This window comes from Haliotis rufescens, unplaced genomic scaffold, assembly GCF_023055435.1.
Source record: "Haliotis rufescens isolate VD_foot unplaced genomic scaffold, xgHalRufe1.0.p SCAF_39, whole genome shotgun sequence".
In the NCBI taxonomy this organism is placed as follows: domain Eukaryota; kingdom Metazoa; phylum Mollusca; class Gastropoda; order Lepetellida; family Haliotidae; genus Haliotis; species Haliotis rufescens.
The window spans coordinates 1175935-1188929 of record NW_025964101.1 but is presented as its reverse complement, the minus strand read 5'-3'; the positions used below and the strand labels follow the sequence as shown (position 1 = coordinate 1188929).

At 42.2% G+C, this 12995-nt stretch overlaps 1 protein-coding gene across 2 annotated transcripts in view; it reads left to right on the top strand.

Moving 5' to 3' along the window:
* The window catches only part of LOC124147233 (protein SERAC1-like), a 37353-nt gene that overhangs the window by 8470 nt on the left and 15888 nt on the right, over positions 1-12995 (top strand). For both annotated transcript variants that reach the window (XM_048381508.1, XM_048381509.1), the window contains exons 3-7: positions 7357-7450; positions 9941-9974; positions 10974-11119; positions 11383-11424; positions 12352-12480. In XM_048381508.1, coding sequence (XP_048237465.1) covers positions 7357-7450; positions 9941-9974; positions 10974-11119; positions 11383-11424; positions 12352-12480 — 445 coding nt within the window. The remainder of the gene's footprint in view (positions 1-7356; positions 7451-9940; positions 9975-10973; positions 11120-11382; positions 11425-12351; positions 12481-12995) is intronic.

The window sequence follows — 12995 nt, the reverse complement described above, 5'->3', positions numbered from 1 at the left end:
CGATTTGGAGCTTGATGCAAGGGGAACGTGCCAATCTTGCTCATATGAACACTTAGGTCTAAAATGAAATTCCGACAAAAAATTTGAAACATTAATTACACACTTCTGCTCCCAAATGTTGCCCAATCCCAAAGAAAATAGAATATATTTTATTTTGGAAACCCAATTAGCCTTTCCATTTTTACAGTCCTATAACAATAAATTATAACATTTACTAACAAATCTGGATTGTGGAATGTAACTAATTTTGCACCAGTATTTGATAGCCGTCTCATGAGTAACCATAGACATTGGGTACCTTCCACACCGGCCTCTTGCTTTAGGGTAGATGATGATTGCTTTGCACACACAAAATGCTTACATGCAAACATATGAACAGTTTCAATTTCTTCACAATTTTCAACTCCCCAAATTTCTGAACCATATGATAAAATTGGACTAAGTTTAGTATCAAAGTTTTGTAACAAATATTTTTAAACATGACTCATGGACGTGGCTTGAATATGTTTAAAGATTTAAAGACACCACAAAGTATATTTTTGCCTGTAAGGCACAATTCTTCACATTAGGAGTCCATGACAGTGATCTTGAAAACAAAACCCCCAGACATTTATATAATGTAACACAATCAAGTTGTACATCATTCAAGTAACATTTTGTTATGCTGTGATAACACGCCACCAATTGTAGATACAACAATTTTAGTTTCATCTAGGTTACAGAAAAAATGTCATGAAATTATGACATGAATAAAAACTAAACCAAACATTCTGTTTTTAATGGTATGATGGAACCTTAATATTCCAAGATGTTTTCAATCAATAAATAACAATTTGGTAATTATACTGAACAACAAAAGTTCCTGTGACATTGAATAAGATTTAATGCAAAGTTATGTTTTTTACCAAATCTGAAACAATTTTGGTTTGCAACAGATAAAAGACTCCTGTAAGTGTTCAAATGGTTTAATTTGCCATACTGACTTCAGAAAATGAGTGATTTCATAAAAAAACATGAACATGCCAAAATGTCAATTCACAAATCAATAGCGTGTATGTCCACCTCTGGTTGCAATGCAAGCAACACATCTTCGTCTCATGGAATGGACCAGGCGTCGCACAAAGTCCTGTGGGATATCTGTCCATATCTGCTGGAGCATGTTTCGAAGTTCCTGGAGTGTCTGTGGAACACGTGGTTGACGTCGAAGGCGCCGATCCATCTCATCCCACATGTGCTCGATTGGTGAGAGATCAGAGGAGTGAGCCGGCCAGGGGATGACATTCACGTTGTTTTGTTGAAGAGAATCCTGGACAAGTCGAGCAATTTGAGGCCGGGCGTTGTCATGTTGAAAGGTAATGCCTGGGCCATGACGACGCAAAAACGGTAGAACAACAAACGGGTCTTCTGTCTTGCTGTAATCCCACCCCATACCATAACGCTGCCGCCCCCGAACCGATCTTCTACCATGACACAATGATTAACGTTCACCTCGACGTCGGTACACTTGAATCCGTCCATCACCATTGGCTGAGGTGAAAACGAGACTCGTCAGTGAATAGAACTTGTCCCCACTGCATGGCCATCCAGCATAGACACTGTCTGCACCACTGTAGACGTGCTTGACGTGCTCGTAGGTGTGTTGTTTGAATCCAGTTGTCTTGTCGATTATTGGTTACGCGTGGCCTGCCACTCCGAGGATGGTCTCTGACTGCAATCGCCTGTTGCCAACGTTGCCGTAAACACCAAATGGTGTTTCTGTGGTTGTTAAATTGTCTTGCAACATCACGTTGACTCTATCCTGCTTCAAGCATACCAATGGCTCGCAGACGCTCATTTTCGGACAGGAGTGGCATTTCGTAATGTTGAATAATTGCATAATTTTGTTGTTTTTCTGAGTGGTTGTTGTCAGCACGATGCTAAACAATGCATATGGAATCTCGTTAACGCACATGTTTTTATACACATTCTTGGGTAATGAAATGCATGGGGCTTGCATAAAAGTCAACTTTTGCATGGAATGCATGCTTTTCTGTAGCAGTTGCGTTTTTGTGACTTGATTCCATACATGTACTATAATATTGAAAACCAAACTTCACTTGTTTGAAAAATACACTAAAATATTGGTGTCACAGGAACTTTTGTTGTTGAGTATGTTTTACACTAATTCCACGTTATGTCCTTTTAACGATGTTGTATCCCAACATCAGAAGGGAAACAACTTTCCCTTCACAAATGTGCATGGTGTAAACATCAACACGAGTATAAGCAAATATTTCTTGGCTAACAATGTCAGGTAAATTATTGGTTGACAAGCTGTCTTAATATCCTATTATTCCTGATGATGAAATCATCATTCACGTGCAGCCAGCTAAAGTATATACATGTACCACGCAAATACTGCCATGAACGTATCATATGAAATAATCCATGCAGATATAGTTATGCAAATTTTGTCATTCGGGGATGTGTCCTGCCCCTGCTTCCTGTGTAATACCAGGCAGGATTTACGTCATCACTTGAGCTACTGGTGGTTTTACACAGTACTAGACAATACAATGTAAAACAATGTAAAACAATGCTCAGCAGTGAGGTGATCAAACTTAAAGGGGCAAAATAACCTTTGTGGTAATTTAACATGAATAATCTCTAAACATCTAAAAGCATCACTCCAAATTTGAAAACAAGCAATTACCGTATTCGACCCAATAAGCGCCCATGTCCCAATAAGCCCCCCCCTTTTTCCCGGATGCCCAAGTAAGATTTACTCACCTGTTTTTTACATACGGTCAAGAATCTTTTGTAGTTGGTTAATGAGGAGATGTTCACCAGTAAAGCGTAAGTAACAGTTTATCTCTAGCCCCACAGCAACAGAAGAATGTCGATAGGCTTACTGATGAATTTACGCCAATTTGACTCTGAATTGGTCCCAATAAGCGCCCACCCCTTCTGTCTTTATTTTAAGCACCCTGGGGGCTTATTGGGTCGAATAAGGTTCTTCACATTCATATTTAAAAAGTTGTGATATGGAGAAATTTCTTTCAAGTAGTTAAAGATGAAATGCACTTAGTAATAATTCAAGTTATTTTACAGCAGTCTATAAATTGCCACACCAGACTGTACCGGACAACCCAAGAATATTATAATCAGTATGTGTCTATGCAGTAAATCAACGACAATCAATCGACTTCTCGTCATTTGTTTGAAGACAATATTTGTTAACTTCTCAAAAGATGGAAAAAAACACATTGATGGAATTGTACTCCCATACAAAGTAATATTCATGGAGAATGTAATGCAGGCTTCTTCATGATTGTAAGGGGGCACGGGTGGCCCAGTTGTCTGAGGCGCCGCGATTCGCTGTGCAGAGTTGCATCCCTTGGGCACGCCAGAAACCTATGATTGAGAGTTGCAGAATCCCGGTTCGCCCCAATTATGTTTCTGGGTTTGTCAGCACTATACCCGTGCTCGTGGGTTTCACCGAAGTGGTAAACGTCTGAGACCTGCATCACTTCGGGCTTTCCTCCCACATTAAGCTGACACGGTGTGATATAACTGGAATACTGTTAAAAGCGGCGTTAAAACCAACTCACTCACTCACTCACTCATGATTGTATACCATCATCCCCTGCCAAGGAGTGGGTCGGGGGATAATCTCTTGATTAAAGTTATCTTGTTACAATAGTGTATACATCAGAAAGTACATGTAGGGCTTTGTTCTATAGTATATTGATCTCAAGGCATGTCTGTGAGACTATGTAGGGTCTGACAACCACGAATATCAAGAGACACACACATCGTGTTTTGTGTTTCGTTTTACAGTTTATAAACCACATAAACAAATTATTAGCTCTTGTTACATTATCAATATGTCCAATCACCTATATCACACAATCGTGATGTTGAGACCAGTGCGAGCTCAATAAGACTGGTTAGGTAAAGGACGACAGGGTGAAACTGTGAAGGGTTAGTGTTGATTGGACTGTACTGTCCATATATGGCCAACAAAGACTTTTATTATGGTCTGGAATTGTAAAAATGTACTAAAAGAGACGGGGGTATTGGTGGTCCAGTCGTCGAAGGCGCCGCAGTTCGCTGTGCAGAGTTGCGTTCCTTGGGCACGCCAGAAACGTATGATTGTGGGTTCGAATCCCATTTCACCCCGATAATATTTCTAGGTTTGTCAGCATCATACTCGTGCTCGTGGGTTTCACCAAAGTGGTAAATGTCCGAGACCTGCATCACTTCAGGCTTTCCTCCCACATTAAGCTGACACGCCATGATGTAACTGGAATACTGTTAAAAGCGATGTTAAACACAACTCACTCACTCACACTAAAAGAGATACAATGTTATTTTTAGAAAGGGGTGTTCCAGTTTTGGCCAGAGACTTGTTGGCCAGAGACTTGTTGGCCAGACTTGTTGGCCAGACTTGTTGGCCACAGACTTGTTGGCCAGAGACTTGTTGGCCAGAGACTTGTTGGCCAGAGACTTGTTGGCCAGACTTGTTGGCCAGACTTGTTGGCCAGAGACTTGTTGGCCAGACTTGTTGGCCAGACTTGTTGGCCACAGACTTGTTGGCCAGAGACTTGTTGGCCAGAGACTTGTTGGCCAGACTTGTTGGCCAGACTTGTTGGCCAGAGACTTGTTGGCCAGAGACTTGTTGGCCAGACTTGTTGGCCAGAGACTTGTTGGCCAGAGACTTGTTGGCCAGACTTGTTGGCCAGACTTGTTGGCCAGAGACTTGTTGGCCAGACTTGTTGGCCAGAGACTTGTTGGCCAGACTTGTTGGCCAGAGACTTGTTAGCCAGAGACTTGTTAGCCAGACTTGTTGGCCAGACTTGTTGGCCAGACTTGTTGGCCAAAGGCTTGTGGGCCAGACTTGTTGGCCAGAGACTTGTTGGCCAGACTTGTTGGCCAGACTTGTTGGCCAGAGACTTGTTGGCCAGACTTGTTGGCCAGAGACTTGTTGGCCAGAGACTTGTTGGCCAGAGACTTGTTGGCCAGACTTGTTGGCCAGACTTGTTGGCCTAGCCCTTTGTCACCCATCAAACACATCACATGAAGGGAGATGAAGTCCATAGATTAACTTTTCCTTTTGCTTTACATTATGGAAGCAGACGACAGTTCTGCCGGAAGTGGGAGTTTATCTTTCAAGGCATGCACATACAATAGCTGTCATGAATCCTGATTTGAGATAGAAAATACAGAAATTATTTTTTGTTCTGGTAATAGCCACTCAACTGGGCTTTCAACTGTCGGTACAATGTATGTCGATACAAATATGGTAAGAACTAAAAAATAAATTAAAACATTGGATTCTGTCTTCATTTGCCGGTGTAAAATGTCAGTCTAATTATCTTTGAAATGATATGGAAGTAGATCTAGACTTTTCAGTGAGTGAGTGAGTATGGTTTTACGCTGCTTTTAGCAATATTCCAGCAATAGCACGGCAGGTCTAGACTTTTCAGATGATATCGATTTCACAACATGTGCCTTTCAGCCACACAAATATACAAATTTACATCTTTTGTAGCGTGATTTCAGCAGTGTTGGGCAGAGCTTGTCCTAACTGTGCTAGCTTTAATCCCACGGAAGGTTGGGCCTCATTGCTTATGGATGTTCAATCTTGTTTTATTATCACTTGAAGGACATACCCATCAAATAGACAATGTCAAATGTACCTGGCATTGGGGATCTTTGCAAGCGATGCCTGGTTCAGACATTATAACATATATGACCCACCAAGAGATAAGGGAACTTATGGGTGAAAAATCACGTTTGACTTTTCATTATATTTTAAAACTACAGTATCTTCGGCACACGAAAATACTATTCACAAACTTCAATTTAGGTTGATTACAGAGATACATGACATCAAACAATTAAACTCATTTTCCGACTAATAACTGTTTATGCAATAATTCCAGTTTTTAGGCATAATGTCTGATGAATTGAAAGTAGCTATGTATGCTGAAAAGTTTTTAAATAATGTTTTTATTACATAATGAACTAACGAGATAAATAAAATATTTGTACAGTGCGCACACATGGCGATCTTCAGTGAAAGGAGGTTGACGTCAAACGTATTTATGACGTCACAGCACAGTTGTATCCCTGCACCAATAAGGCCCTTTTCTCCTGGTGGCTCACAGATAATATGATATAAATATGACAATATTCTGCAGACTCTTCAGGCATCTATGTGCTTTCTGAAACTAACCTTCTCCATCTTTAGCATGTCTACTCCATCTTCCCGAGGCAAGCGTGTCCACTTGCCTTTATCAAAGCCCAGTTTCTACCCTTGCCACATCAAGGCCCAGTTTCTACCCTTGCCACATCAAGGCCCAGTTTCTACCCTTGCCACATCAAGGCCCAGTTTCTACCCTTGCCACATCAAGGCTCAGTTTCTACCCTTGCCACATCAAGGCCCAGTTTCTACCCTTGCCACATCAAGGCCCAGTTTCTACCCTTGCCACATCAAGGCCCAGTTTTGTACCCTTGCCACATCAAGGCCCAGTTTCTACCCTTGCCACATCAAGGCCACTTTTCTTGGCTCAACCCTTGCCACATCACGTAGATCACGAGTTGTGCCCCTTGTATTGAAAACATGATATCCAATCAGATCGCTGTTCTTATCTCATATAACTTCACAAAGATGGAGACTATAGGCGATGTCCTAGTCAATCAGATAATGAAAACATTTGCGATTTCATCCCTGACACAAAAACATAGACAGCGATAAATAACTTTCATACAAAGGTGTACCAGTCATGGATGATTATTTTGTGAAACGTTCTCTGACTGGACAATCGGTATGTACGATAGTCCAATAATATTTAGCACAGGAAAGGGGGCTTGATGTGGCAAGGGTGGAAACACGACTTTGATAAAAAGGCTAGTGGACGCTCTTGCCTCGGGAAGATGTTTCCACTGATTAAGTGATGTTTACATGTGTGAATGATTCAGTTTGGTGTTAGACTTTTACGTTATATGTAGACCCGTGAAGATCCGGGGTAGAATAGGTCTTCAGCAACGCATGCTTGCTATAAAAGGCGACTATGCTTGTCGTAAAAGGCGACTAACGGGATCGGGTGGTCAGGCTCGCTGACTTGGTTGATGCATGTCATTGATCCCAATTGCGTGGATCAATGCTCATGATGTCAATCACTGGATTGTCTGGTCCAGACTCGATTACTTACAGACCACCGTCATATAGCTGGAATATTGCTGAGTGCGGCGTAAAACTACAATCCAACCAACGTAATATGTCCAGACCCATTATTCTGTTTTTCTTTTATATACCTTGTCAATACTTTCTATTTCAAATCAATGAATCAGTTTCCACAATGTCCGCAGGCATCTCTGTTGTGTCATACAGTGACAAGATGGATGTCTTCTTATGATCCCAGAAACTCACTCACCAAAGGAAGATTAACAGTGAGGAAAATTGGTAAACATGAATCCCTTCTTGTGTATGTATGTTGTTGTGTAATGCACTACCTAATGGTGTACCCTGGCTGACATGAGAATATAGAACTATGCCCTGGCCTACATGAGAAAATAGAGCTGTACCCTGGCCAACATGAGACTACAGAACTGTACCCTGGCTGACATGAGAATATAGAACTATGCCCTGGCCTACATGAGAATATAGAACTGTACCCTGGCCGACATGAGAATATAGAACTGTACCCTGGCCAACATGAGAATGTAGAACTGTACCCTGGCTGACATGAGAATATAGAACTGTACCCTGGCCAACATGAGAATATAGAACTGTACCCTGGCCAACATGAGAATATAGAACTGTACCCTGGCCGACATCAGAATATAGAACTGTATCCTGGCTGACATGAGAATATAGAACTGTACCCTGGCTGACATGAGAATATAGAACTGTATCCTGGCTGACATGAGAATATAGAACTGTACCCTGGCCAACATGAGAATATAGAACTGTACCCTGGCCAACATGAGAATATAGAACTGTACCCTGGCCGACATCAGAATATAGAACTGTATCCTGGCTGACATGAGAATATAGAACTGTATCCTGGCTGACATCAGAATATAGAACTATGCCCTGGCCTACATGAGAATATAGAACTGTACCCTGGCCAACATGAGAATATAGAACTGTATCCTGGCCGACATCAGAATATAGAACTGTACCCTGGCTGACATCAGAATATAGAACTGTACCCTGGCTGACATCAGAATATAGAACTGTACCCTGGCTGACATGAGAATGTAGAACTGTACCCTGGCTGACATGAGAATATAGAACTGTACCCTGGCTGACATGAGAATATAGAACTGTACCCTGGCTGACATGAGAATATAGAACTGTACCCTGGCTGACATGAGAATATAGAACTGTTGCCTGGCCAACATGTGAATATAGAACTGTACCCTGGCCGACATGAGAATATAGAACTGTACCCTGGCCGACATCAGAATATAGAACTGTACCCTGGCTGACATGAGAATATAGAACTGTACCCTGGCTGACATGAGAATATAGAACTGTACCCTGGCCGACATGAGAATATAGAACTGTACCCTGGCCTACATGAGAATATAGAACTGTACCTTGGCCGACATCAGAATATAGAACTGTAACCTGGCCGACATCAGAATATAGAACTGTACCCTGGCCGACATCAGAATATAGAACTGTACCTTGGCCGAAATCAGAATATAGAACTGTACCTTGGCCGACATCAGAATATAGAACTGTACCCTGGCCGACATGAGAATATAGAACTGTACCCTGGCTGACATCAGAATATAGAACTGTACCCTGGCCGACATGAGAATATTGAACTGTACCCTGGCCGACATCAGAATATAGAACTGTACACTGGCCGACATGAGAATATAGAACTGTACCCTGGCCGACATCAGAATATAGAACTGTACCTTGGCCGACATCAGAATATAGAACTGTACCCTGGCCGACATGAGAATATAGAACTGTACCCTGGCCGACATCAGAATATAGAACTGTACACTGGCCGACATCAGAATATAGAACTGTACCCTGGCCGACATCAGAATATAGAACTGTACCCTGGCCGACATGAGAATATAGAACTGTACCCTGGCCGACATCAGAATATAGAACTGTACCTTGGCCGACATCAGAATATAGAACTGTAACCTGGCCGACATCAGAATATAGAACTGTACCTTGGCCGACATCAGAATATAGAACTGTACCTTGGCCGACATCAGAATATAGAACTGTACCCTGGCTGACATCAGAATATAGAACTGTACCTTGGCCGACATGAGAATATAGAACTGTACCCTGGCCGACATCAGAATATAGAACTGTACCTTGGCCAACATCAGAATATAGAACTGTAACCTGGCCGACATCAGAATATAGAACTGTACCCTGGCCGACATCAGAATATAGAACTGTACCTTGGCCGACATCAGAATATAGAACTGTACCTTGGCCGACATCAGAATATAGAACTGTACCCTGGCCGACATTAGAATATAGAACTGTACCTTGGCCGACATCAGAATATAGAACTGTACCTTGGCCGACATCAGAATATAGAACTGTACCCTGGCCGACATCAGAATATAGAACTGTACCCTGGCCGACATGAGAATATAGAACTGTACCCTGTCCGACATCCGAATATAGAACTGTACCCTGGCCGACATCAGAATATAGAACTGTAACCTGGCCATAGGAAGACATGTAACATGCCTTGAAAATGGTTGTATGCCTTGTTTGGACTGGAGGTGAATGAGATTTGATTCAGTGGCAACTTCACCTATCAGATTTTTTTATTAATATGGCAATATTTGTTTTCCCTAAAGATGTATTCAGTGAGAGAATAATTCAAATATGAGATATTATCCCCAAAAGTTTCACATGCATATTTTCTAAGAAATTGATTTTGTTTTTCTGTTCCAGGAGCCTACTCCATCATTGTCACATTGGTAGCATGGTGAGTGCAGTTGCTAGGAGACGTCAGGAGCAACCATTACTAATGTATTAGCATTACTGATTTTCAATGTTGGATATAGTGACATGGAGGGTTGTCACGATTCACCCGTACATGGTGAACCTAACCTCATGACAGTGATACATGCTACGCCCATCTCTAAATCTGATTGTATCGTTAATACTGTATGGCAATGTGTATTGATACGTGAGGAAGGCATACAATTACATGTGTCTCCTCCATACTTGGACACATATTTACTGGCATTAAAGGTCGCCAACACTGAGGCAGTGCTATGAGCACGAGTTATATTTTTGCTGGACAGACGAGTCTATGCATAGTCCAATCAAATTTGATTAAATAATTAGACATCTGGTTTGTAAACTGCAGCATTTGCAAAGCATGTGCACCGTCAACTGGACATCTACAGGTATTTTCCAAATCTTTTCAGTTTTTTAATTAAGGTGCTCAAATGATTTGATACACTTCGCGATGTAAGACCCGTTTTATTATAATATAGATCTTGATTATCAATCAGATCATCTTGACAGGGCACTTCCATTTTGTTTGAAACAAATGCAAGTGATATGAGCGATGGAATCTGATTGATCAATAGGAGGGCCATAGAAGGGACATAACTCGTAATAGCCAGTGGTGGCGCTATGATCGAGTCACGAAATTCCAGCAAGGGTGGAAACTGGAATTGTGTAGGCAGTTCACACCCTTGCCTCGGGAAGATGAAAAATATTGTATCCATGTATTTTTCATAAGCATTCCAGATTAACACAACAGGACAACAGAGTGTAGACATGACAATTTTTTTGTTGCTTGCTGCCCTCGCTCTGGGGATAAAACTGACCCCGAATCCCCACAGAGTTCATAACAATTGAGTAAGCAGAGAAACATGGTGGTTATGATCCAACTTGAGTGGACTTCAGGTTTGTCTGAGCCTTGTCATTCTTGATCATGTCATATTTCAGTGCCATGTTGTTTCACTGACAGTGGCTCCTTGCTGTGGATAGAGATCGAGTCCATCAGAGGAAGGTTGTCCTCCTCCCCACAGCTGAGTGTGTTCGACCTGGACAAGTCCACCAAGCCATACATCTACATCCGAGACCGGGAGAGAGACCTCCGAGCCAAATCTCAAGGTAAAGGTCATATGCAGATCAATAGATAATCATCCTCAGTATTAGGACTCTACTTACCATGGTTATTGTTATATTGAATCATTAACCAAGATCAAATTGAAGGATGAAAACAAAAATATTGAACCTTTGTGAAAACCCCAAATCTTCCTCGCTATTTTACTTTCATGTCCCTAAGTCATGTCATCACAATTTGGAAGTGAAGCACTGTATGCATCCTGTGCAGGTGTTTAGGATTAATGTCTATGTCGGGTTATATATTTCAGACATCAGGAAGAAGTATCTTGATCCAGAAAAATTAAAACAGAGTAAGTCCACAGTAGATGAGTTTTCAAACTGCATAGTTAGCTGATTGGGTACACTGACACACCAGGACAGCCAGCTGATGGGGTACACTGACACACCAGGAAAGCCAGCTGATGGGGCACACTGACACGCCATGGGGTACACTGACACACCAGGACAGCCAGCTGATGGGGCACACTGACACACCATGGGGTACACCGAAACGCCATGGGGTACACTGACACGCTATGGGGTACACCGACACGCCATGGGGTACACCGACATGCCATGGGGTACACCGACACGCCATGGGGTACACCGACACGCCATGGGGTACATGGACACCCCATGGGGTACACTGACACGCCATGGGGTACACTGACATGCCATGGGGTACACCGACACGCCATGGGGTACACTGACACGCCATGGGGTACACTGACACGCCATGGGGTACACCGACACGCCATGGGGTACACTGACACGCCATGAGGTACACTGACACGCCATGGGGTACACCGACAAGCCATGAGGTACACCGACACGCCATGAGGTACACTGACACGCCATGGGGTACACCGACACGCCATGGGGTACACTGACACGCCATGGGGTACACCGACACGCCATGGGGTACACCGACACGCCATGGGGTACACTGACACGCCATGGGGCACACAGACACGCCATGGGGTACACTGACACGCCATGGGGTACACTGACATGCCATGGGGTACACCGACACGCCATGGGGTACACTGACAAGCCATGAGGTACACTGTCACACCAGAACAGCCAGGTGTGCCAAAGGCCCAACAGTCTAGCCCTTTCTATTCTTGGCCACCTTACAGAATCACTTTTTACTTCCTTTTATGAACATTGTTTCATATGTACCAGAAAAGATGGGCAGTAAACAATGTAACTCTTCCTGCTTCTTGTATTTGTTATAGAGTCCTGGTTCCCATGGTTACAGTCTCACAGCCAAGATCCCTGGACCTTGCTTAAACTCACCAGGTCCGCAGACAGAAAAACAAGATGGCTGGGGGTCAAGGCCATTGCAGAAATGGAAGACTGGGAGGGTAATCTGACGTTCTTGTTTCAGACAAAAATATAGATACAGTGATGGAAATATAGTTACAATGATGGAAATATAGATATGGAAATAAAGATACAATGATGGAAATATAGATATGGTGATGGAAATATAGATACACTGATGGAAATATAGATACACTGATGGGAATATAGATACACTGATGGAAATATAGATACAGTGATGGAAATATAGTTACAATGATGGAAATATGGATATGGAAATAAAGATACAATGATGGAAATATAGATATGGTGATGGAAATATGGATACACTGATGGAAATATAGATACGGTGATGGAAAAATGGATACACTGATGGAAATATAGATACACTGATGGAAATAAAGATACACTGATGGAAATATAGATACAGTGATGGAAATATAGTTACAATGATGGAAATATAGATATGGAAATAAAGATACAATGATGGAAATATAGATACACTGATGGAAATATAGATACAGTGATGGAAATATAGATACACTGATGGAAATAT